The sequence below is a fragment of the Aptenodytes forsteri genome, unplaced genomic scaffold (genome assembly GCF_000699145.1).
Source record: "Aptenodytes forsteri isolate BGI_AS27 unplaced genomic scaffold, ASM69914v1 Scaffold136, whole genome shotgun sequence".
NCBI classification, from domain to species: Eukaryota; Metazoa; Chordata; class Aves; order Sphenisciformes; family Spheniscidae; genus Aptenodytes; species Aptenodytes forsteri.
The window spans coordinates 2,491,645-2,516,887 of NW_008796111.1; the positions used below are offsets into that span (position 1 = coordinate 2,491,645).

The following is a 25,243-nucleotide window of genomic DNA, read 5'->3' on the forward strand; positions in this document are numbered from 1 at the left end:
AACTCTGATTCACCCAGAATAAACAGAGGCTTTAGCAAACACGGAGCTGCTATTGAGAAGTAAGTTAAGGATGCTCTGCGAAACACCCCGTCTGTATTCCTTGCGAGCCACTGCCCCTAAACCGCAGGATTTTGTTAGACAGAACTCTAAAAACCTTGGCCCACGCAACACAGTGCTGAGAAAGGCCTCGCGAGGCTGCTAAAACCTACAGCATATGCTCAAACCCACGATCCACACCATAAACCATCGGATGAGGACAGAGAGGAGGGATGTGAAATGGCCCGGCTGGGGGCTGCACTGGTGAGGACGCCCCGGGGGGGGGACACAGAGAGGGGACAGAGGGGCTGAATAAGGCACACCGAACAGATTGGGGTTAACGCTGCATGTGTGGGAAATGAGACACCCCCCGCTCCTCGCTCTTCTATGCCGGGCTGCCCCTGCCTGGCTGGCTCCGGCACGACGGGACTGGGGACGGGGACTTGCTGGGGCTCCTGCCAAAGCGCAGATCACAAAGCACAGCACCAAGGGTCAGCCAGACGGAGAAGACCCCCCAAAACAAACATTTGGCAACAGTGAGAGGAGAGAGGAGTGGGGTGGAGGGGACGGGGCGGCTCGGCCGGGCACAGGGCTCCTTCCCGGTTCCCATTTCCAACCCCAGGAACGGACCCGCTGGCTCCTTCGCCTGGCTCCTGCCCCTGCTCCGCCACCAGCGCCCACGCGGCCGCCCCGAGCCTCCTTTCTTCCAGCACTTGGAACAACATTGTCACTGGTTGTGAATTTTATACATACTGTTTTGCACTTTTCTTGTTTTCCTATAAACCCATCGGTATTCAGACATGCATCAAAAAAATCCCCAATGGATTCTAAACGCTAATATTTACAGTCTCGTATACTACAGCATTTACTGTGCAAAAGCTAGTACCATCACTAAAAGATACGGGTTCACAGGACAAGCGAACCGCAGTACCTCGGGTAGTCAAATGTTTCCAGGGTTTGGAGGGATTACCGTTGCTTAAATAACGAGATCTGAGAGGAGGAGGGGGGATACGATGACTGGAGATGGCGGGTCCCTGCCCACATTTTCAGTGCCTCTTCCGTATCTACGACCGGTGCCTTCCTCCCATGAAGAAGGCGCGAGAGATCTGGGGTAAACCGAAGACCCCTGTAAACACAAGCAGCTCTCTGAAAGCAGAGCTCCTCCGGCAGGCAGCGGGAGACTCTTTCACCCTCATCTCCTAGGGATGAACACGTTTCGAGGTGGCATTGCAGGGGAGACCGAAACCCTTGGCTTCCACGGCTGCTGCCTGCTGAACACCACTCCGGAGACAAGTTTGTGGGTGCTGAGCTCTTGCTGACTCTCCTTCGTGGATGAAAACAAAAGCCCCGGCATTCCCGGATGCAATCGGCCAGCAAACCAGTAACACGCTTGCATGGGACCCTCCTTCCACAAAGCTCTCTCCCCGGGTTTAAAGCTGATTCTATGGCACGGAGGGACGGGAGGAGAAGGAGGGCGAGCGCAGCGAGCACCGGCTGATCTCTGCCCTTCGCGGCGGACGCGCGCGGTCGCTTCTCGCCTGCTGCGAGAGCCCGACATTCACACACCCAGGGATCGCAGCCAGCTGGGAGGGAGGGTGCGTCATCCAGTAACAGGTACAAACATTGAACTCCAGTCTCATAGCTGCCCTCGGTGCGTCTGCGGAGCAATTCTCGCTCGCACAACCCCTCCTCCTAGGTTTTCTCTTCTCGGTCTGTTTTCCGCCTCGTAATGTTCCGAGGTTTGATTTTGAGGGACAGTTCCCACAAGGCCTCCTCAGCCAGGTGGTCGCTGAAATCATTGAAGAATGACACTATGTCGTCGTTTCTTTTGATGTCGTAATGTCTGGAAGACCACAGAAGAGGGCTGCGGTTAAGCAAGGGGCTACCTGGGGACCTCTCCCAAATTCGAGCCACCCCCACCCTGCCCTAAGGACATCCAGCACTGTGGTCTGTGCCCAATACTCGTGACAGTGGCGTGACACCAGAAAGGGGAAAAACCATCATGCCCATTGCTGAACTGGGTAAAAAAAAAAGACCCTATCACACTGAAATCAGCAGTTAGATCTGGTGCCTCTGCTGCAAGACAGTATTCAGGAAACCCTCCATGACCTAGAGAACCCATGAACCAGCAACAGCAAAAGCCGGAGGAAAAACTGTTGAGTCAAAGAGAGAGAGTAGTGGCAAAACTTTACTGCACTGGATCTCAAAAATAACATAGGAAAAAATGTCTTCACAACTTTTAGTCATATCTAACCTAGAGAGGGAAGGAGTCCTGTCGTTCCCAGGTCTCCTTACATCTCCATCACGATGCTTTGACCTTAGACTCCCTTCCCCTTCCACGGGGGCTCCCGTGCCCCAGCCACGACCCCCCACACCAATCCCCACCGTGGTGCCTCGAAGCCAGCTCTGACCCCCCCCGCCCCGTTGCTGCACTTACACTTGTTGGAAGCACCTCATGCTGTCCAGGATGTTAAACTGCTGCCAGCGCTTGGAAAAGTTCACTTTGCTGTCAATGTAATCAGGGTTTCCCAGATGAACAAAGGTCAGGTCCTGCAGAATCAGGCCTCTGAAAGAAAGAAAGGGGCAGTAGGCCAGGGAGTAGGCAAACAAGTACAGAGGTTAGTCACACAGGGGCAGGACGGCCAGCCAAAAGGCAGCCAGACGCAATCTAACAGCCTCCCGCTGCTGCCACCATCAGCGTGGCAACTAGAGGGAAATGTTCCCCCAGCAGCAGATCCCAAGGCGCCCACCATGCACAGCTGAGGGACCTCTGAGGCGAGGCACTCATGCTCACACTAAGGGCGCTGAGGTTGCTCTTTCACCCTCCATGGAAAGGAGGACCAGGCTGGAAGAAGGTCGCACTGGGAAGTGCCTGCCAGGGGTTAAACCTTCCAGTTTTATGCAGGAGGGTTTCCCTCACGTTGAGGTTTTGCTAGCAAGAGGCGCTCCCCTCCCCCCCCCCATCCGACTCCCCTACTCAGCCATGTCTCTGCACAGTCCTGCTGTGGTCCCCTGCCAGATGAGCTGCCATGTACCTCTGCAACCCCTTCCTACAGAACTCTTTCCATGGAAGAAAGCAAGACCAGGAGTTCCAGTTTTATGCAAGAGGGTTTCCCTCACGTTGAGGTTTTGCTAGCAAGAGGGTCTGCGCTCCCTTCCTCCCTCCGACTCCCCTACTCAGCCATGTCTCTGCACAGTCCTGCTGTGGTCCCCTGCCAGATGAGCTGCCATGTACCTCTGCAACCCCTTCCTACAGAACTCTTTCCATGGAAGAAAGCAAGACCAGGAGAAGTTTTACTGGTGCAAACCCAGATCTGGGTATCTAGACCAGAAGGCCCTTATGGAGGAAGGGCAATGGCTTCAACCTTTCATCAGCAGCATGTTCAACAAGGCAGACTCCTCATTTACCAGCTCTTGCAGTCAGCAGAACCAGAGCTGTCGCAGAGGAGCAAGCAGCAGCTTGAAGCTGTGGGATCCATTGCACCTCATGGGAAAATTTGTCTTTCTGTGCACAGACCCCAAAGAAAATATAGTTAAAAAGCGTCAACTAAAGATCCAGGCACTTGATCTTTCCAAAGCCTTCTTTACAAAAAGATAGCTGCCACCCTGCCTTCCTATGCTACAGGACAAATTGCTCCAGAGAGGGCACACGGGTTGATGTGGCACATTGCTGTCTTATTCTAGATGTAGGGCAAAAGGCAAGTGCTGAGCTGAGCAGAAGCTGCTGAGAAATCCTTGAAGGAACCATTGTAACGTGCAGAAGTAATGGCAGAGGAAAGAAACTACCAACTCACAGGTAAGGTATGCAGGGAGGCTCCACATCAGCCAGAGCTGCTCGGTAGGCGCGGAAGGACGAGGAGCTGTCAATCAGTGTGCAGTACTCAGCCAGGCCCTGGCAGAACACAAAGCCCACAGTGGCACCACTGCTGCAAACCCCTTTTCTTTGTAACCTCTCCCCCGAGTGCCATGCAGGCCAGGGAGTTAATGTCACCCTGCAAACACCTCCAACTGATTTACTCAGCCTGACCCCGAGTGCGTATACACAGAGCCTCGCTGCCTTCAGCCTCACCAAGCCTGCAATTTGCAGGGAGGAGGAGGCGGAGGCTGTTCTCGCCCGTGACTGTGTTGGCACTCCTGCAGCTGTCAGAATGCCCAGCCACGCCGCCGGCTTCCAGCGCCGTGGCGTTATACCCACTGGAGAGCAGTAATCCGCCATCCCTCCACCCTGGGATGTTGCTGAGCCGTTAAAACCACCCAGCTGTTTCATACCGTAACCACAGTTATCTTTTTCCCCTGAAGATGACAGCCTTCACCGCTCCTCACCTCTGAGGTTTGTTTCTGCCACTCCAGCCTTCGGATGGGTGCAGAATCCAGTGCAGAAAGAATGGCCAGATAGGAATTAAAATTATTCAGCTTTCGTAAGTGCTGTGAGGAGGGAGAATATTCCAGTTACTCTAGTGATCTGAAAAGCCTTCTAACATCAAACAGCTCTACCAACCAGAAGGTCCCACTCCCCTGCTCCTTTAAGGAGCAGTGTGTGTGATTCACAGCAAGAACCAAGCTGATACCTTCATAATCTTTATAAATTTAAGGAGCAGCCTCTCTCGGTCTTGGGCTTTCTCTTGTAGCATAATTATTGAACGGACCCTGAAAGAACAGACAGAAAAAAAACCAACCCGCTTAAGCAGATCTCAGATTTCTTTGTTTCATTTTAAAAACCTGATAACTGATAGGGATGGGCCAACAATACTAAAAAGTTCATGATACCTCCAACTTAAACGGAGCACTCTCATTCACAACAAAGACAGAATAATTTCAAGGATGACCACAAGAACCCTTCACAGAGTGCACGTATTTGCAAGGGGAATGTTTGTTTGAAGGGCTCAATGGTACTGACAATAATTCCTCTGGGTTACGGTGCCCTCCACAACCCTCCTGATTTTCTTCCTCGTGTGCTCCGGGGTCTTTGATGAGTGCCCTGCATCTACTTCCTGGCCAAAAAGTATATGTTATCCCAGCTGTAACAAGGGAACCCAGCTCTGCAAGGAATATTTTGAGTATTTGTATGGCACTGGAGGTTAAGCACGGTTCAGTGCCACGGTTGTTCTGAGCTCCTTACCAGTAGGACATGTTATTAAAGTGCTCTGTGAACTGTGTCAGGTTGGGGCTCTTCTCTTCATTTTGCTCCTTTGCCCAAAGCAAAACTTCTGGGATCTGCCGAGGAAGAAGAGGAGAGGGGTGGGAAAATACCACACATTAAAATGGGATTTCTGCCTCAAGATTCCCAGTCGCAGTCTGTGTTCACAGCCACTTGCTGACACAAGTTCAGCTGTCTCCTACAACGCAACAGTTGTGCTTGGAGAGCTTGGCAGGGAATACCAGAGATTGCAGGGGGTCCATGTTCGAATCCCTCCCACCGCCCTTACGCCATCCTCATCTCCATACCTCAATTTTATAGAAGAGTTCGGCATCTAGGAGGGTCAGTTGCTCGGCTATTTCATGACTGTGGAAATCATGCAGCGTCCCTGGCCTGCAGGAAACAAGGATGAAGTATAAAAGCTCAGAAAACGTGGCCTGTTTTCTTCTCTTTCTTATAGTTTGGACTGAGAAAACTCTTGTGTCCACAAGAAAGGGATGTCCTGTCTCTCAAAGGACCAAGATATGGTTACGTGCATCTTTCCTCACCTGGCTGCCACCCCACGGGCTGCAAGAGGTTTGATGGAATTGGCGTAGCTCAGCATTTTCTTCTGATCCACTTTATCAAGGATATTCTTGCGTAACACTCTGGCGAGGCTCAGCTCCCCATTGCAGACCAGTCGGAAGACCAGGTCCATCAGCAGCTTCAGAATTTCCTCTGTCAACTCCACTAAGCTGAGAGAAAGATGGAAAAACCCAGGGAAGGCATCAGAGCTATGACCCTGAGCTAGAGAGTTTGTATCTGTACTGAGTCTTGTTGCTCCTTCCCACGAGCAGAACCAAGTGACTGAAATTCCTCCCCTTCCCAGCTCTTCCTTTCTTACAGATTCCCCTTTTACTAGTTATTTTAAAATCACTGACAGAGATAGGACACACCAGGAACCTGCTGAACAAGAGGGTTCAGCACTATAGGTGTCTCACTGGTCAGGGTAAGGGATTTCAGCTGTCATAGATGAGGATTAAACGACACATCTTCAAAACTGCCAGAGTTCTGTATTGTTACTGACCCTGCATCTCCCATCCCGAAACGAAGGCGGCAACTCACCACAGCTCATCCACCACTCTCACCAGCACGAAGAAGGTGTTCTTACTGACTCGCTTCTTAAACGTGTCAGGGAAGTGGCAAAACTTTTCATATGTGGTTGCAGGTTAAAGAATCAACTTAGTGTGGTCAGTACGACTAACAGCTGCCTTGAGGAACATTAGAATAGCTACTATTCTGTCTTGACTGAAACTGGTGTTCAGTTTCCAGGAGATAAGGGACACCGATACGGCTCTAATTAACATGGTATTAAGCTGCCACCAGCTGCAGGTAGCAGGGGTGTGAGGAGGTACTTACACCTCGCAGAACTGATGCTAGAAGAGCAGGTGTACCCTGAAACTGTTCTCTCTAAGGTGGAATTTAATGAGCAGCGCTCCTCTACTGTGATCTCCCCCACTGGTCTGTGACATCTGGTCTCAACAGATCTCAGATGCCACCTCTACCTTCCTCACTGCCCAATTTGCTGCAAGGAGAATGGCGGCAGGGGAGACAGCACAGGTTGAAAAAGCTTCTGCCAGGTGGACAAAGAGAAAAAGAAAAAGGTTATCAGTAAGTCAAGTATTGACAAGGGCCTGCAGGAATGCCCCAGCCAGTATTTTCACTGACAACCACTCTGCAGTGAGATTTGCTGTGTCCTTGGCCGCGCTGATCCCAGCAGGAGCAAGGGGAGCAGCGGCTCTGCTGCAGATGGCAGTGATGAGCTGCGACGCAGGACAGGGTGACGTCAGGCTCCCTTTGACGTGTGTGTACAGGACTAAAGCCCACGAGGCCTTTGCACTGCCTGAACTGAGATACTGACCCGCTCAGCTGACAGCGAAAGGAGCCACGGGAACAGAGCCAAGGGGAAGGAACTGCAGGCAGTGTGCTCAACAAGAAGCCTTCTCCATACTCTGCCAGAAATGCTAATGCTCACCCTGCCACATAAGGGCCCTCGCCTCGTTAGCAGTTACAAGCTCAGTTTGAAACTGGGAGGCCAAGAGGACATTCTCTTCTGTGCTGCATTTCTTGTAATAAGGGATAGAATAGGGCTTGATGGTTTAGTCATCTCTAGTATTAAACTACACCTGCCAAAGCAGGCAATCCCCATGGCCCCTCGGGAAGGCAGAAGGCGGCGTGATCCCCATTCTACAAACGAGATGTCCCAAACAAATGACCAATTCCTCAACGATGTACAGAAAATCTGAACTGCTCTTCTCCCCTGCCAGGGCCTTCAGGAGACTACTCTCAGGTCCGGTACTCCACCCTGCCTGGACCTGCCCAGCAGCATTTCCCGTTTGCAGTGTGCAGAGGTGAAGAGAGTCCTGCGTGGGACACCTCCAGGGCAAGCACATTACTGACCACGCTGTCAGCAGGCTTTTGACCAAACAACTTGCCACCAACTCCCTCCACGATGACTGCTCGGCTCTGATTCCTGGTGGGCGTGAACCGCCACTCATGCAAAAGGATATCTGTACTGCAGCTTCTTGATGAGCTCTTCAGGGGTAATAAATGTCCTGTATGTAGTCAGAAAGGCTTCACAGTACAGCACCAGATCTACAGAGAAAGACAAGAAAGCCTCAGTCAACCCTGCTTTCAGAAAAAGGAAGCTTCTTGTAAGGTTGAATCCAGTCTTACAGGAAGAGGACATGGACACGTTTTGACACGAATGGACTTAAATGCTGTGCTGTTCTTTGTTACCAGCAGATGGACCCTACGGCACAAGAGCCACAGTGAAACTGCCCTGTCCCCACTGGCCTGGCTCCCGTTTGCAGCACTCGGGCTTGCTGCTTCGCTTATGCGACCACCAAAGGGGTCAGTGAAAAACACCTGTTTGTGGGACAGGAACTTTCAATAATGGGTCAAGGAAAAACGTGGTTTAGACCTCGGGGATACTTTAAAGAGAAGATCTGATGGTGAGAAGTGGGTGCCTGTTCTCTGTCTTTACTGCTTAGGCAGCACAGAGCCCTACAGAAAGACTTGGTCACTCTTCCCCCTGATCAGGAACAGACATGTTTCAACGTGATGATACGGTGCTGCAGATGCTCTGCCCTTGCTACGTTCCAGGAAATCTGCCCCAGGACAGTGTAAATATAAGATTATTTTCAGCCAAAAGAAGAGTAAATTGCACTGCAAAAACTGATGCTACCATGACCATGACCCTGCCACAACACAGACTCTGACCCGGTGCACGCAGACAGCTTTTGTTTATTATTCTGCAGCAGTGGGTGCTACAGGCCCCAGAATTGCAAAGACTTTGGCCATCATCATGGGCACAAAGGAGGGAATTGGAAAAAAACAGGAACCGCAAATGGGAAAGAAGATTTCAGGTCAAGGCTGCAGTACACTCGCAGTCCCAGGCAAGGCTTGGTCACTGTGGACAGCAGCGGTCAAAATGGAAACTTATAAGCCCCGGTATAAAACCACACAGCACTGCAGGCAGCCTGTGCAGTGGGATGGCACACTGCCCCTGCCCGGCCCACTGCAACCGCTGGCAGAGCTTTGTCAGCGCAGACGGGGAGAAAAAGCTTCTGCCCTGCCTGCCCAGGCTAGGCTGTACATGTAAAGCTTGTTTCAGCCAGGACAGGGATCACCCCACACCCATGTGCTGTAACATCCATCCGTTGTGCGTGGAGGGTGGGAAAGAGCAGGGCACGGTGTGTTAGTTGTGCCTCTCTACCTGCGGCGTTTCTCTTGGCAGGAGCCTGACAGAGATGCCGCTTCCTCCTGCTCTTAAATCAGAGAGCGCTGCTGCCTTTTGGTTAAAGACAATCTGATATAAGCTCTAAAGCCGGAGGCTGGGTGGTCATGTCAGGGGTGAGCCCTAGGCCTTGTCCAGCTGTAATCCTGCACTCACAGCAAGAGCGTGTGGCTGTGAGCCACACGGACCGTGGATTTTATTCCTAAAGACCTCAAGTCTCTCTTTATCCCTTATTCCATTTAGCTCCTTTAGAAAACTCAAATGGACAAGAAGCATCATGCAACAGGGCGTGGAGTTACATTTATTCTGGGTTCCCATCTGCCCAAAAGGCAACGTGAGGTAATACAGCTGGTCTCCTCTGGCACTTGAAGCTGCCAAGAAATTCATCTTTAAAGGAAAGCCTCTTAACTATACCCCTCTGTGCCGTTTGGCTGATTGATTTACAAGCCCTGAATTCTTCTCATTGTAAGCTTAATTCATTAACCCTCTCAGTCACCCAAACACTGGGTTAGCATAGTACAAATTCCTCCGCGCTCCATTCAGCTCAGGGGCTTGGCAGAGCCTGCGAGGCTAAGCTCTGTGACTATTCTGAGAAACGTGCCGCGCAGAGCTCCCTCCACCCAGCCGCTCTCCCCGTCCGCACCTCTGTGCATTTAAAATCCTGCTCTAGTTTTTCCTAGTCTTGAGAGGTTCTCCACAGCTTTCACCTCACTGCCTGCAGCACCCTCAGAGCTCCCCATTCATGAACTGGAGGTCGAGCACACATCCCTTTACCAACTAGCTGTCTTTCAACAGGAACAGTAGCGAAGTTCTTCCAATGTGATGCGTGTTCCGGAGAACAGCAGGAGTACATCAGAGCTTCTCTATTCCAGTTTCAGCATTTTTATAAGGGGTATTTCCACCATTTCATTTAGACTATTTTTAGAAAAATATACATATCTAGCCTCGGCGCAACCAATTGCCTCCTCCTCTCTAGTATGTTCCTAACTTTGGTCCTTTCTGCCTGGATTCAATGCCCGATGTAAACAGGGAAACATAGCTGTCAGGGGAAGGATTTTCTTGCTAGCTGAATGGTGCTGGTAAGTAATTGCAAACACCTTATGCTACAGTAAAAACCCTGCCATTTAAAAATGCACATGAGAGATATTTCCCCTTTGACTATCAAACCTCTAAAATATGAGCGCTGAGTGGTTCAGCGGGTTAGTGCGTTTTGCCTTGCATCTCAGGAGATGAGGAGATCAATTCTGGTTAAGGCCGTCAGCACAAATGCGTTTGGCAGGTTCAAAATCACTCTCTGGAAACATTGCAAAGGCTGTCTTTGCCACAGGTCTTGGAAAGGAGCTGCTTCCTGTGGGTGGTGACTGGGTTTGGAGAGATAAAGTGAGGTTTTAACAAATCTATAGCAAGGGTTGCTAACGCCCCTTCTCCTTCCCCACATCTCCCTTCTTGTACTGTGGATTCCCTCTCTGAATCGGTCTGGGTGGCTACCAGCATGCAAGCAGAACAGAGTGGGACTAGGAAGTGAGATGGTAAGTTGAAAATAAGGGGTGTCAGCAGACCAGCACCTGAACAGCTTGCCCAATGCCCATGGGTACTGCGTTAGACCCAAAACAATGTCCCTCCTCTCCTACTTCGACGCAACAGTCACTCCAGCAACTCCTACATTACCACTGCCCTGAAGTTCAAAGGGCAAGGAGCACCTCTGAAAACAGGATCAGTCACACCTGCACTTGGAGAAGGCAGGCATGGAGACACCAACACAGCACTGTCACCAACACCACTGGTGCTCCTCACCTTCCAGATCTGGGCAAGGGCTATGAGGAGTTAAAACCATCCCTGCTGCTAAATGGAACAAACAGGTTCTTAGCCAGCTTACCTCCGTTTCACCAAAGATAAGCACAATCCCCCCCGCAACTCTGAGGATCACGAACGCAGTCCTCTCCACCCTGGCCCAGCTGCTTGACTGGGAAGTCACACTGCGACTGTGCACGCTACAGAGACGCAGAAGACAAGCAGCAAAAGGCCATGCCAGGCTGCGCTCCTCAGCTCTGTTTTGGTGGATCCACTGTACCTTTCCTGTCGGTCTCTGTTGCATGCACTAACAAAATGTCTCCCGATCCACCACGAACATCTGGCCCATCATCTCCCTGCAATGAGAACAGAAACACGTTAGGCTTGGTCCAAGCTCCCTTCGGCCTGGTTTATCATCTCTGGGGTTCAAACTTGGCAACAACTGGCAGAGTACGCAATGTTCCTGGCACTGCTCGCAGCGCAAGCTGGGACATGGGTCTTCAGCGCTGGGCTAATCCTGGAATTTGAATAAAGCATTTGGTGTCCCAGATGAGGATCTGGGCTGATCCTCACTTGGGGTCTCTGACTCCTTAAGGCCAGGCTGCGAAGCTCAGTGAAAGCTGAACCTTCTGTCCACAGAAGAATGAACAGAAATGTCCCAGACTCCCAAACGCTCCCAGAAGACCATTAACAGAGCAGTAACACTGTGTGAACTGTCTCAAAGAGTGGGATCATGTACCACAGCGGCTGTGGGGTGAGAGGTCATGCATTCAACTTGCATGCTCCTGGAACATGAAAACCTAGCAAGTTAATTCCCTAATCTGGAACTAGTTGGCTGGAGGTCAACTGAAGCGATCCAATAACCGGGAGCAGAAAACAGCCCTGCTAACTGCTTGACCCCTGCCTTACCACTCTCTAAAAACATCTTTCTTCTAGCTACTGCAATTCACAATTAAAAATATGCAAAACTGATCTATCACTCAGCCAGCGGTTCCCACGCTGCAGGAAATGGCTTGCAGTGGCAGGTCTATACCGTTTCAAACATGTAGGCCATAAAGAAAAGACAGAAAAAGAAGAAGTTAAGGGTTGACACATATCTGCTAGTCCCAAATATTCAGACACCACTGATTTTTAATTTTTTAAAGGAAATATTCCTGCAGAGGAGACTGGAGTCGTGCCTGGCTTCCCTTGGTAATGTCTTTGTCATTTCAATATGCAAAACACTGAAAAAACCATGGATTACAGCCATGAAGCAGCTATGTCTAAGATGTGAATTTTTCAGGTGACCCTCTGGCAAGACTCATGAAATACTACTTAAGGAATGAGTAATAGCTTCTCACTCTCTCCTGCACATCTCAGCTGACCAAAGAACACTCCTTAAGTGCCAGTAAATGCTACATTCTCTTGGTTTTTCAGGCTAGCCCCCTGACAGTCTGAAAGCTTCAAAAGCTTTCAAAAGCATATTCCCTCAAGCTGCATGTCAAAGACAGCTTGGTTCAAGAGCATAGTGAGCAAAGCTGTCTGGGCGTGCACCTAAGGCTAGAAACAAAGCCATTTCTCAAATACAGAAACAGTTACTTTGGCTGCTCTTCCACATCTGTAACATAACGTCCTGCTTGGGAAATCTGCTAAACCTGCCGTCAGACTGGAAGGTCAACACCATAAACCCACACCTGGATTTATTGTGCTCAGGGTCTCAGGTGCTTCATTTCAGACTGTCGCAGGCTGAAGAGGTGGGAAGGAGCAGACTGGGAAAAGGGCACAAGAGACGCTTCTTTTTAGAGAGACATCTCACATTTTGTTAAACCCTCATTCATTGCCGATGCTCCCTGCCTGTACCAGCATCTCATACTTTCACAACAGCCTGCACACATAAAGCTGCATACCACTTCTGCTGCAACCTAGTTTTTCCTATCAAATAAAAGCTGATGCCTTGCTTGTGCACACAGAGAATCAGATTTCAACACAGCATAAACCAAAGAGTATGAAAGCAAACCCTGAATGCACCTACCTCTTGCTTCAGCGTTAACCTAGCCATAATTTCACTGTGGTCGATAAGGGATAGCTCATCTACCTCTTCCTCCAACTGTGACGATTCCAAAGCATCTGGTGACTGCTGCTGCCTGTAAAAAAAGAGGCAAATACCCATCAATGTCATTGCCCATCCAGGGGAAGAGATGCTGGGTCCACCTGAGCTCTCAGTGTACAAACCTTCATTAAAATACAGTAAGTACACAGACAGTCTGGAGGTAAATCTTTTACAAACAAATCCAAACGTCTAGCTCTAATTCTGTTGCTTTGTGCATCTCTTGAAAAAGAGAAAGATGAACCTTTAGGACCTGAACACTTGTCTGCCTGCATTTCTGGCAGACAGGATTTTACTATGCCCTGCATAAGTACACACTTCCATCTCTCCTTAATCCACCAAATTTTTAGTGCACACAAATCTAAGCCCTTCCTTAAATGTATAGAGACTGAGCATGCTCTACACGCATATATCTTAGTCAGCTCATGACCCATTGTGCTGCTACAAGGGGAGATGACAGGCTCTCTTTTTGCAGGAAGATAGAGCAGAAAGCTCTGACCACTTTTTTGGTGTACATCCACAACTCTAGTATTCCTACCCCGAAAGGCTGGTACTCTTCTGCCTGGACACATGCTCTCTGTGCCTGTATTCCTAAAAAAAAAAAGCACACGTTCTTTGTAGCTTTCCCCAGCGCAGGCCAAAATCCCATGCACCAGTGTATTTTCAGCAGATAGTGAGCTTTGCAGAGCATTTTTGCATTGTCTCCTTCACTGCAGGGATTAAAACCCTCAAACCAACTGCAGGAAAATGGGGGAGGGAAGTTGACTGTCACACACAAAACAATGCCGTTCTGTATTTTTGCTTTAGAAATGCAATTGAAGAGCAATCTCAAGCAGCAGGGAAGCACTCACTCCGCTCCTCCTGAAGCCCATCTGTTACAGCCTGCACCTCTTCATTTACATAGACAAATGATAGCTAAGAGCATTAGAAGGGATATAAAGCCTCCTGCTTCGGGGCCTCAGCCAGCCTCTAACTAGCAGGGTTAGGAAGAAATTCCCCTCTGGAAGACTATTTCCCAACAGCGATACAGACTTTTTTTTGCATGTTTCCCTGGAAGCAGGAGGGAGCAGCCAGTGTCAATGACAGGACTGCCAATTAGATGGACTTTTAGGTTGGCTAACACAGGCTGCATTAACCCCTACAGGGTCCCTGAGTTAAGTAACGACATCTCGCCGGGATCCTCCTTGTTCAGCAGGATCCCACCACTCACCAGTTGTGCAAAAAAAAGCGGGCTTAAAGTTTAGAGAACATCAAGAAGGTCGAGGGCAGAACAGGCAGCCCCAAGGACGGTTTGGTAGAGGGCAGGGCTAACGGGATGCTGGTGAGACTCTGTACCCTTCAAGGCTGGGAAGCAGAGGTACCAGGGGAGTCAGGCTCACCTTTCAGCACCATCTTTGCCTTCCTTCCCCATGGCACTGCTGTTCGAAGTGGAGTCTTTGGAGTGGCCGTCTTTGACGGAGGGAGATTCCTGTGAAGAGAAGGAAGGTTTTTGTTATTACGTGGGGTACTACACCACAGCTAGTCTTGCATTTACAGTCTGACTGCCTCTAAATGGCCCTTTACTGTAAATTCCTACAGAGTGGTTAAAGATTGATGCAAGCTAATGCCAAATGCCAGGAAAACACCGAAGTTAATTAGACAGGAAATTTGGGACCATCTCTGGAGACTAGTGTAATTAGTACTGTTTGCTTTTAACATTGTGAAATGATGCTGAAAGTTACAACACAAGTCAGCTGTTGTCTTGGATTTTAACCCTCTCATGACTTCTTTTTGTCCTCCAGCCCTGTTGAAATACACTTGCCCTCTGCTTTAATCAAAACGGACACAGCCAGCTCTAAACTCTCCAGTTTCAGTTCCCCTCCTAGTCACAGCCCCCAAAACCAGCCTGTCTTAGGGGGTGGCTGCACGCTGCTGTTCCTACCTCCCTTCTCTCCCACCAGAAGAGGTTACGCAATGATGCAGTGTTTCCACTTCACAATTCACGGCTGTGGAAATGAGGCTAATGCAAAAAAGCAGAACCATCTGAACCCGCGGCATGGAACAGCAGGTAGAGAACTCAAAGCAAAGATACAGCATTTTAAATTAGCCATTTATTAAGGAGAAGAATACCCATGAACAGCAAATGAGAATATTAATCTAACAGTGTTGGAGTTCAGAATTATTTAATATCACGCAGACTGAAACTTGGAAATTCAACCTACTGAACAGACTGGACTGAAACCACCTACACGTTGTCTATTCGGCCTGGAAAATGCACTGGTGAGTTTAGGTTTCTCGGTGTCTGCAGAATTTTTCCAGACTATATCTGTAAAGCCCTTTGCTTCAAAGTTGAGAGAACCAGCTCGCAGCTGCCCGAAAGGATGGGCCTGCCTAGATGTCTCTTGAAGGGAAGTGATGGGAGCACTATCTCTTGGCATATTTAACACCAGCATGGATAAAGGTCTCAGAGACATCCTGCAGGAGATGTACCTTCCAAGATGAGGGCAGGCAAAAAGACCGCCACAGACCTCTGCCGCTGTTTCCTATGACCCAACAGGAAGACGGTACCTCCCTGCAATGGAAAACGCCCTGTCTCCTCTAGGAAATATCTAAGATACGAGTCTTGAGTAAAGGAAGAAACAGCGTGCGATTACAATGCTAAATCAATCACTTACTTCATGTCCAAATAGTGAAGGAAAAAAAAAATTTAGAGCACAAGGCTTTCTGTATTAAAAAAGGGAAGCCAAAGCAGTCACAAGAATAGACACGGCCCCAGGACGGTGCTGGTCAGGGTGCAGCTTTCTGGAAGGGAACCTCACGCAAGCAGCTCCAAACAGACAGCGAAGCACAAATGAAACAGCGTGGCAGGAAAAGCCGTCCCTACCTCCTGCCGGGGCTCACCGCGACCCCGAAAGCATCGCCTGCTCTCCACCCAGACCTGGAGACCACCCAAGCCTGCAAGCCAGGAGTGGGCAAGCAGAGGGACTGCCAGCAAGGGAGCCAGGGCAGCAGGACGGACACAGGAGCTCCACGGTGTGCAGAAGAGGCCGGTGCCAAGCGCGTCAGCCCCAGCGTGAACTCAGCATGCACCAGGCAGCCCCTTCCCGGTGTCCAGCCCTCTCCAGGTTACTTACTCCTTCAGAGCGAGGGAGTTCCCCGTTGCTCTGGCCAGAGGAATACAGATTGACGTATTCACCCTCACCAGCCTCCTCACTGGCGTTTTCACTCTAAGAGAGACAGGATGAAAGGAAATACGTGATGGTGCCCCCCGCCAGCACTTGATATTAGTGAGTTAATGTGCCCAGGGGCTGGGAGGAGAAGCGCTCTTGGCGGCTGCTGTCACCTAACTGGGAGCCCTTCCTCCCGCTCAGCGGCCAACACCGGCCACCGAGGCTGTACCTTCCTGGAGGTAATTATTTTCTGGTTCTTGAGGACTATCCCGAAGGCCCTGAGCAGGACAGCAGCAGGCAATGCTTTGCAAGAGCTGCCATGGACTCCAGGTGAGACTGTGAAGGTGCAATATGCACGTGCAGATTTCAAGGTTACGGAAGCTGAGCATTCAGAGCTTGACTCACAAGCGCTTGTCCTACCCAAGCTGTAGTCCTGCTGCTGAACACAGATCAGCCCTGCAGCCCAGAGGGTATCAAATGTGTCTCCCAAACTATGCTACAAGCACAGACTAGAGCCATCATGCCCAACTAAACCAAATTTGAGGGCTTCTGGGCTGTAACAAGGACGTAACGCAAGGAAGATGCAACAGCAAGGTCAGGTCCAAAGCGTGAAAACCTGATCGTTTATTCTGCAATCTGTGTCCCTCTTCCAAACTTTGTGAAGAGGCAGCGCTACCATGCACTGTGCTGACAACTCTAATCCCATCAATGCTAGGCTTTGCAGCAAACAAAAGAGGAACTGCCTTGAAGACGAGGTTTTTAAAAAAGTAGCTGTGATGCACAAACCTGCCAAGCGATCTGCAAAACTCATCTGGGACCCTAAATACTGATACTGCCGTATCAGTGTGGGAACTGCGTTAGTCTAACTTCACCAACACGCGATGCTTTGCACCAGCGTGCACTGCCACCAAGTGCACAGCTAGGGTTGCTGGTAAATGGAAAGAGCAGGAGCCTGGAGAGAGCAACAGGTTTATGCACAGGAGAGACAGAGCCGGAGTGCACCCACCGCTCCCGGGGGCTCGCCAGTGACTTAGGAGGCAGCAGGGCAGCAATCACCAAATCCTGCCACGGCAGCCACTGCAGGATGCAAACCACTGTTAGGAGCCCGCGTTTAGAAACAACCAACCTCGCAAAGCACCCTTTTACCTGCCACAGCTTTGTATTACAATTGCAGGAAGCTACAGCACCTTCTCCTCTCCCCTTCCCCAGCATTTGACATTTTATGTTTCCTACATATGTGCTAACATTTTCTCACACCTGCTGAGGTTGTTAATTTTGCCAGCGTTTTTATATGAAATTACCTCTCTGCACTTCACACGCATGTTTGGAAACCAGATCACATTACGCATGTATTAATACAAGAGACATTTTCTTTAAAAAAACAAACCAAATAAACCCAGCCTTGTGTTAAGGTGCATTATCTCTTTGGATAGTCTCACCGAAGGCGTCTGGAGAGAATCAGTGAAAGAAGTTTCAGAAGGAAGGCAGACAGGAGCATTCCCGTTAAAGCTGCTCTCCTGAGAAGAGGAGTTTGGCACATCCACAGTGCTGGGTGACTGGCTGGCTGCGGCAGGCACCGCTAGGTCAGAGCTCTGGGATGGATGGACGGGCAGAAAAGGTGGGGTGGAGCAGGAGGAGGAGGTAGAAGAGAGGAAAGGAGGTATGGAGACTTGGTTGTGAGGCACAAAGTCCTGGGAGTAGGACCTAAACACAGATTTGTACTGCAGGACACAGAGACATACAACACAAAAACACGGAAGATGGGGAAAGGAAAGAGACAGACAAAAGAAAAAGTAATTAGATCGGCAGTAGCGTAGCAGTGACAGCACAAGGCATTTCTAACACAGGCACCTCTCTGTCAAGAGGCGAACCCGAACAGAGGCAGCGCTATTTTATCACCCACACCTTAGAGCAGGAATTGCTACCTGGGACACGTCAGCCAGTTTTTTCACGGAGAGGCATGTTCTTGCACAAACAGCAGCCGGGCTGCTCATCTCACAGAGGGAAAGCGGGCATCAGGGTATTTACTTGCAAGTATCCAGCCTTCGCTAGGGAGGGAGAAAGCCTGGATATCTCAGTACTGTTAATGACAAAGTGCAGCTTGAAAATCCCTTGAGTGGATGAAAGGATGCGGAGGCATACAGAAACCACAGCTGTGAGCATGCTGGAAATATCTAGATAAAGAAAAGTACTCCAAGTGCTTATTGCTTTTCTGGGATTTTCCACAGGATCCAAATTTGAGATGCCGTTTGCTCCAGCCCTGTAATTTAACAGCTACTGTGTCAAGTCTGTTCCAGAACACACAGCTCCCAGGGAGGAGTGGCTGGATACTGTCTTCAAAGTTACACTGCTACTCCTTCCCGTTCAAGAAACATAGGGAGCAAAAATGGTAATTGCCCTCAGGAGCGATGAATTCCTTATCAAACCAATCCTTTAATGCAGTGCCTCGAAGAGTCAGCTGAAGAGATGAAAAGAGATCATCTGCGTAAAAGCTTTATTTCACTCTCTCTCCTAATCATCAGATTACTGTTCAGATAATATTAAACAGGGTGCAGTGGGAATATATTGTGCCAAGAAAAACAAGAGCAACCCTCTGTCTTGTAACATCTGGTACTAGTAAGATTTGCCATCAGGGTAAGTCCAAAACAAAGCTGACACCCATCAAAAAAAAAAAAAAAAAGGACAATAATGCTAAACCTGCTGGAGAGGAGTTTATTTTAAAACCTGTAGAGCTCAACCACTAGCGAGATCTGTGTCGTAGCCAAGTGGACCGAAGGAAGAATCACATCATCCAAAAAAACCCACGCTGAAATGAAGCCGTGGCGGTTGCCTGTCTGAGAGATCTGGTGCAGAAGGCTGCTGCATTACAGAGCTCTCAAGAAGCACAGACACAACTTGCTCAAACCAGGCTGAAAAGTGACACCGCTGTGATGTAAAAAGGAGAAGGGGAAACAAAAGGCATGAATCGGAGAATTCAGGCTACATTTTCTCAGGAGAGTTGAGCGGGTGATAAAAAGCAAAGCTTACTCTGTCACCTGAGCCGCGGCGGCAGCATCCAGTTCAGCAGTGGTATTTTTTTTTCTACCTAGGAAAGATGTGAGCTTAAAAATCTAAACTGAGAACAGCCTCCGGCCAGAAGCCTGGGCAAAAAAGCTTTTCCACTACAAAGGAAAGGAAACGTAAAGGTCAATGGCTAGACTTTACCTTCCACCACCTTAATCCTCGAGTGGTTGCCCTCCGAGTCCGGCAGTGCTCTGGGTGTATTCTCGGGGCCCAAAACAAATTGCAGGCCATAATACAGAAGAGCAGAGGGAGATGCTTTGGAAAGAGCTTAAAAGACTACTGAAAAATAATTAAAATGCAAATCCCTACCACATGCCTGTGGCTAAAAGGAGACTGGCCCTGGGACAGGCTCCTCTCTCTTCCTGCCTGTTTCTTTCCGGATGAGCAGCCCTGGCTCCAGGGACACTGTCAGCTTTTGGTGCTGCCTCAGTAACAATGACAAGTCTAATCTCTGTATTTACTTTCTGCCTGGATAAATGCTCTACATTTATTCATTTTCACTTGCATGGCACAAAACACTAAATCCCTCGTAAGACGCCAGGCTCATGACATCATCTTGGCTCAGCAGATTCATTATGCCTGCCCCGTCTCCCTGGTATTTCATGATCTCACCAGCACTAATATGCCAACTATCGCCCCAAATCCCAGGCTAGACCCAAAAAAAAAGAAGAGGAGCAAAGCGGATGGAGAACGTGTACTCCCACCAACCAGTGCTGCAATGGCTCAAGAAGGCACTCAACAAACTGCTGCCCCGATAACGAGATCCTCTGCTCCAGTAAAGGAAATAATTCGCTCAAACAGAACCTATGTGCCAGCTCCCCGAGAGCTGGGCTTCCTGCACCCACAACGAGACAGGCGGCATATGCTGTCCTTCACTTTGTAGTTGATGGGACATCTTCCACCGAGGAGTCCCGAGGGGTTTTTGTCTCTGACCTGCTGAACCCAGAGAAAAAGCCAGGTTTTTGCAAAGCGGCAGTGGAGCTCACGCAGGGCATGAGTGAAAGGAAATTACTGTCCTCAATCAAGTCACTCTGGGACAGGCAGCACCCTGCGAAGCTCTCACGCTGCGTGATGGTGCTGGCAGGGTTAGTTCAGGCCAAACGCCGGCTGGGAGTCTCAGCAGCTGAGACGCTGCCCGGTACACTGCCTGCAGGCTGAGCTAGCAGCTCGGGGAGATGAATTACTGCTTCTGGGGCAGGAGAATTTGCACAGCTTCTGCCTTGCATAGTTTCAGAGACATTAATCCCAATTCAAAGGCAATTTAGACCTAAATATAACATAACATTGCATAAATTTTAAAAGTTTGAATTCGGATACGTTACTACTGACAATTGCTATACATTCATCTCTCCTCAGCCTCATCAATACACTTTCCAAAACAGTATCTTGGCATGAGATGTGTTGAAAATGCCGGTTTAAGGCCCAGGTACCCAGGAAAATGCATTAATCTTCATTATGTGATCCATGAACAATCATTTAACGACGCAAGACATGCTCTCAGCATGCCGTTAACAAAGGGAACAGTGCAGAGAAGCCTTTGGTGTGCTGGCATTAATTAGCCAGGCTGCTCTCGACTTCCAGTCTTGTTGTAAAGTCGCATCTTGTAGAAAGCGAGCCAGGGAGCCCCCTCCTTCCTCCGGAGCCTGCAAGCAGCTCTGGAATTCCAGCTATGCAGCCATGCTGGGACAAGAGCCAAGAATGAAGCATACTTTTAAAGGGGAAAAAAAAAACACCCTGCGGTGGAGATGATGTCCACACGGCACCCATTCCTGCTGCTCCCCAGTCCAACCCAGCCCAGCCCAGCCAGCAGCTGCAGCAGGAATTGCGGCAACAGCTTCCACGGGGTTTGGGTGTTGTACATCTCTTGGAAGCCCTGTCATCCTTTAAAAGACATACTTTTTTTGGGAGGGGACAGTCCATTCAACAGAACTGTCACAAGCAAACTAGTCATCCTCTAGTCCTCCTCCCAAGAAATCACAGGCAACGGTTTATCTTGGAAACAAATCAGTGCTTGTTTTAATCTGCTGCTTAGAGGTTTCTTGCAGGGTCAGTAAGGCCTGGGTTATGGCTGTACTGACACAACCTCCTACTCCATGGCTTTGCTTTAAGTGAAGTACTTCAAAACAATCTCTGGTAAAGCTAGAAAGCAAGGTGCAACCGGATCCTTTGAGAAAGGATGCTTTCCTCTATCCAAACTCCGGCCATGCTGCCAGGCTCCCACCACAGGACCAGAAGATGGTCACCCAGCACGAGCGATCCTGACCTGCAACGGCAAACAGCCAACACAGGGAGAAGAGAGAGATCTCTCACCAGTAAAGTGGATTTAAAAAAACCCCAAACCAACCTATCTGCCACTCGGGAAGTACTTCCACAAAGCGTGCTTTGAGCTCGCAGCAATCTTGTCTTCGGGGAACAGCAGGAAGCTAACGTGCCCGGACCTGAATGTTTACCACACACCGTGACACACAGAGGTCTTCCAGAGATGGCGTCTTTCAACGTTTTCACTTCGCTGCCTTTGATTTTTTGCAACGGTCAATATTTTAGAACAGCTTTCCATCATTAGCAGCAGTGTTACAGGATGTCCCAAAGGTCAATGACATTACGACCGTTTATTTGGATTAGATGGCAGGAGATAAGCACTCTAATAGAAAACTTATTTCAAGAGTAACGCTCCTCTACATTCACTACGCATGGCTGACCACAAGTAACAGGGAGACAGAGTGTTTATGCACGGGGAGTCACCGGTTGCGAGTAACAGCAGTCTCCATCCTAAATTCAAAGCTGAATTCAATTATATGGCTATCAGAGCATCTGCAGCATCAGCAGACACAATCTTTACCTTTTAAGCACAGCCTTCTCAATTACCCTACGGACTACTTCTGCCAAATTAATCTGCAATCCTGCCAGACGCTCCCAGATCAGATAGAGCATCAAACTTCCAAAACATGAAGCTATCAGAGGAAAGGATCAATCTTTTAGATCTCCTCTGCTAATGCTATTAAGAGAGCGACGTGGGCAACGTGCCAGAGCTGGATGCCCAAATTCTAACAGTAGAGAATTATGTTCACAAAATACTGGGTGTTGTACAAAACTGCTACACCCTAAGAATATAATTGCATAGACAACTATTGGAAAAGACTTCCTATCTCATGACACAATGCTGGGCTTCCAGGTACTTTTGCTAATGAGGAAGGAAATGCTCCTACAATGAATGGCTGGAAACACAAGCTGCCAACAGAATGGCTTCAAGCACTGCCACAGGAAAGGCAGCAACTCCTCACGCTTGAATGTTTCTCAGCAAAGCCTCTGACCTGGCTGCACAGCTGACCTCCCTGTTTTTAGCGATGGTTAGCAGAGCAGATGGATGGATGGGGATTGCTGTTCCCTTGGGAAAGGGTCTCCCAGCTTCTGCACGAGAAAACACAAAATCCAAACTTCTCCTTAAGTGAGAGGGATTCTTGTACATCTTTGCAACAAAACAAATAAGAGGGCAGGGGAGGAAGAAAACATTTGTAAGATTTATTAGCCATGCTATCCTGCATCTCTCTTTTGAAACTATCAGGAGAATTCAATCTGATCCCACCTACAGCGTCAACTCTTGTTTAGCTTGTAGGCTATACCACCGTATCTAGCAAGCAGATCTTTAAAAGGCAGAGCCTGGAGACAAAGACAAGGCTCCTAAAAAGTCAGTCACACAAAAGACGTGACCTGTGGAGTCAACAGGGGACTGTTTAGAGAGACCTGCACAGAGACAGGTAGTGCTCCAACTGCAAGAAAAATGTATAAACCACCGGAGGAAGTGGTTCTCAGAAGCAGGATTCAGTGATGCCAGCATGCAAGAGCACTATTAATACCACCGTCCAGGCCTGCCGTGGGCAGTGGAAAAGAACACAAACACAGAAAGAACGCTAAACAGGAAAGGGAAAACAATACCTAGACCTCAGCAGCTGGTTAAATGGATGCAAATCTTTTTTTCCTCTTCCTTCTGCTCCAAACTAAGGAGCCAAACCCTGCTTAGGACAGAAACGAACTCACACACTGTGATCTCCCAGTCCCGGTTTGATTGTGGCTCCCACCATCGGACCACCATATGAATCAAAACAGCTCAGTCTCTGCTGAGGGCCAGAGCTGCGGCGTGTGTTGCAGACTGGAAGTGAGCTACACGAACAGGAGTGAGGCGGGGAAAACATGCGAAGCACATGTCTGCATTCTGCGCGTCTTTAAACACTTACCCGACCCTCCTTTTCCTGAACATACGTTAGCACACACACAAGAAAGAAAAACAGTTGCTGTGAATTTTCTGTGCGCTTGCTCAATTTGCTCAAGAACGGTGGGAACAAGTGAGAACAGAAACGCTGAACTGGAGCTTTCATAAGGAAATCGCTTGCGCCTTCTGCTGGAATCCAACAGCCAATTTGGATTCTGGAAAATTACTGGAAAAGTTTCTTAATTAAAAAGAAAACATAAGAAAAAACGGCATTTTGAGAAAGGCGAGTTATTTCTCCATAGTGGAGGATGCAGCCAAATTTCCACTAATGGCATGCACATGCCCTGGAGAAACAACTGTGTTCTTTGTTTCAGCGAGGAAAAGCTTCCTAGCTGTAACTGAATGCAAGACTTTCTGCCATCTTTGGTGGAAAATATGTGGATGGACAGCAGTAGAGCTTGTCACCGGACTGATTTCCTCTGTCAGTGCGGAGTTCCCCACCTGCCAGGAAGTAACGAGATTTCAAATTCGATTCCTGCTGTCTGGATGCCTGCCCACCCATTTCCAGTCAAACAGCACAAGGAGTTAATAAACCAAAGGACAGTATCTCTGTCTTCACAAGAAGGGAGGGAGGTGATCAGCTAGAGAAAAACTACTGCCAACAGTTACCAAGGAGGATGATTTCTTATTGCATCCCTCCTTTCCCACTGTTTAGCAACAGAAAGTACTTCCAAAAGAGATGGGAATCCCTAAAATGACTGTTGACAGTACAATCCAGTTGTCCCCCTGATGTGGGATTTAATGGCGTAGCTGTGCATGGGATGGGGAATACGATGCTGCAGTTGCTTAAAAATATCAGCCCACGCTACAAACACGACCCTTGCTGGCACAGAGGCCAGACACGAATCAGACTCGGTTAAAAAACACGCTCAACTTGCCAAACCTATGAGGTTTGATCCAGTTGCTCAAGATCTGCCTCTATCCAGTAAAAGCTATTACCTCTGACACAATTTCCTGCAAAGAAAGGAAAAGCGCTATTAGTGGGTTGACAGACCAGTGGTGGCTTCTGGACTGCAGCAGCGTCTGCAGTGCTGATTGGAAAGAAAAAAGTCAGGGATCTAGAAAAGAAATTCATACATTAAAAATTAAAAGAGTAAAGATGTTCTGAACAACTTCACCTCTTCTTTGCTTCAAAACACTGTCTGAAAACAGTCTTTTTAAGAGCCGTAAATCAGTAGTAAGGCACTAGTCCTTCACCTGGAGCACAGAGCTAATGGGCTAACGTGCAAAACATAGTGTAGGCTTGGCTTTCCTGCTGCCTGCACGTGAACAGATGGGTACAGGGCCAGGTCTTCCCTCTGGGATTGACTCCTGCTGTCCACCCCAGGCCAGTCTCCAGGGAAGGAAAAAAGCACACGGCACTTTCTGAAAATTGGCTACGCTTGGCAAACCTGCAACGCATTGCTCACGTTGGGTCAATGGACAGCCATTTCGTTTATCAGCTCTGACTTCCTGGTATTGATCTAAGGAGGTTTTTGCTTCCTGTACAGAGTGGATAACAATTAATGTAGGAGACATATCATTTTAAGAGATTTGATAATCACCACTGATATTTGGGTACACAGGAGGCCAACTCCTCCGTTGGCTGGTATGCGAAAGGTGTGCTCTCCCTAGCATTAACTCCCTTGCTGGGGCTGGTGGAAAGCTACCGCTTATTTTTTAACAGGTTTATTGTTGTTCACCACAGTGCTCACTTGAGTGGCCTTTCTTTGGTGAGAGAGTTAAAAATGAAGACATGAGAATGAGAGGAGCAGAGCGACGTGCTTAAAGTGTTACTGGTGCAGCTCACGGCATGCCTCACGTGAAACGGCATGGTCTTTCCAGCCAATGCTCGGGAGCAGATTGCAAGAGGGGCTCTGGTCCTTCTTAGTGCTGAAATGCAGGGTGTCACCCTGGGAATGATCCAAACCTTGACAGCTGTTTCGCATCTCTGTCT

General features: G+C 48.9%; 1 protein-coding gene across 5 annotated transcripts in view; it reads right to left on the reverse strand.

Moving 5' to 3' along the window:
* Positions 1-857: 857 nt before the first annotated feature.
* Positions 858-25,243, reverse strand: part of RAPGEF1 (Rap guanine nucleotide exchange factor 1) — an 88,235-nt gene continuing 63,849 nt past the window's right edge. For 2 of the 5 annotated variants that reach the window (XM_009286946.2, XM_009286944.2), the window contains exons 12-26: positions 17,417-17,698; positions 15,942-16,034; positions 14,208-14,296; positions 12,754-12,865; positions 11,023-11,098; positions 7,723-7,807; positions 6,278-6,370; positions 5,722-5,907; positions 5,482-5,566; positions 5,156-5,250; positions 4,605-4,683; positions 4,360-4,461; positions 3,831-3,928; positions 2,474-2,602; positions 858-1,879 (exon numbers count right to left, since the gene is read on the reverse strand). In XM_009286946.2, coding sequence (XP_009285221.1) covers positions 1,729-1,879; positions 2,474-2,602; positions 3,831-3,928; positions 4,360-4,461; positions 4,605-4,683; positions 5,156-5,250; positions 5,482-5,566; positions 5,722-5,907; positions 6,278-6,370; positions 7,723-7,807; positions 11,023-11,098; positions 12,754-12,865; positions 14,208-14,296; positions 15,942-16,034; positions 17,417-17,698 — 1,755 coding nt within the window. In that variant the 3' untranslated portion in view covers positions 858-1,728. The remainder of the gene's footprint in view (positions 1,880-2,473; positions 2,603-3,830; positions 3,929-4,359; positions 4,462-4,604; positions 4,684-5,155; positions 5,251-5,481; positions 5,567-5,721; positions 5,908-6,277; positions 6,371-7,722; positions 7,808-11,022; positions 11,099-12,753; positions 12,866-14,207; positions 14,297-15,941; positions 16,035-17,416; positions 17,699-25,243) is intronic. The other 3 variants (XM_009286948.2, XM_019474078.1, XM_009286949.2) reach the window with 2 other exon arrangements.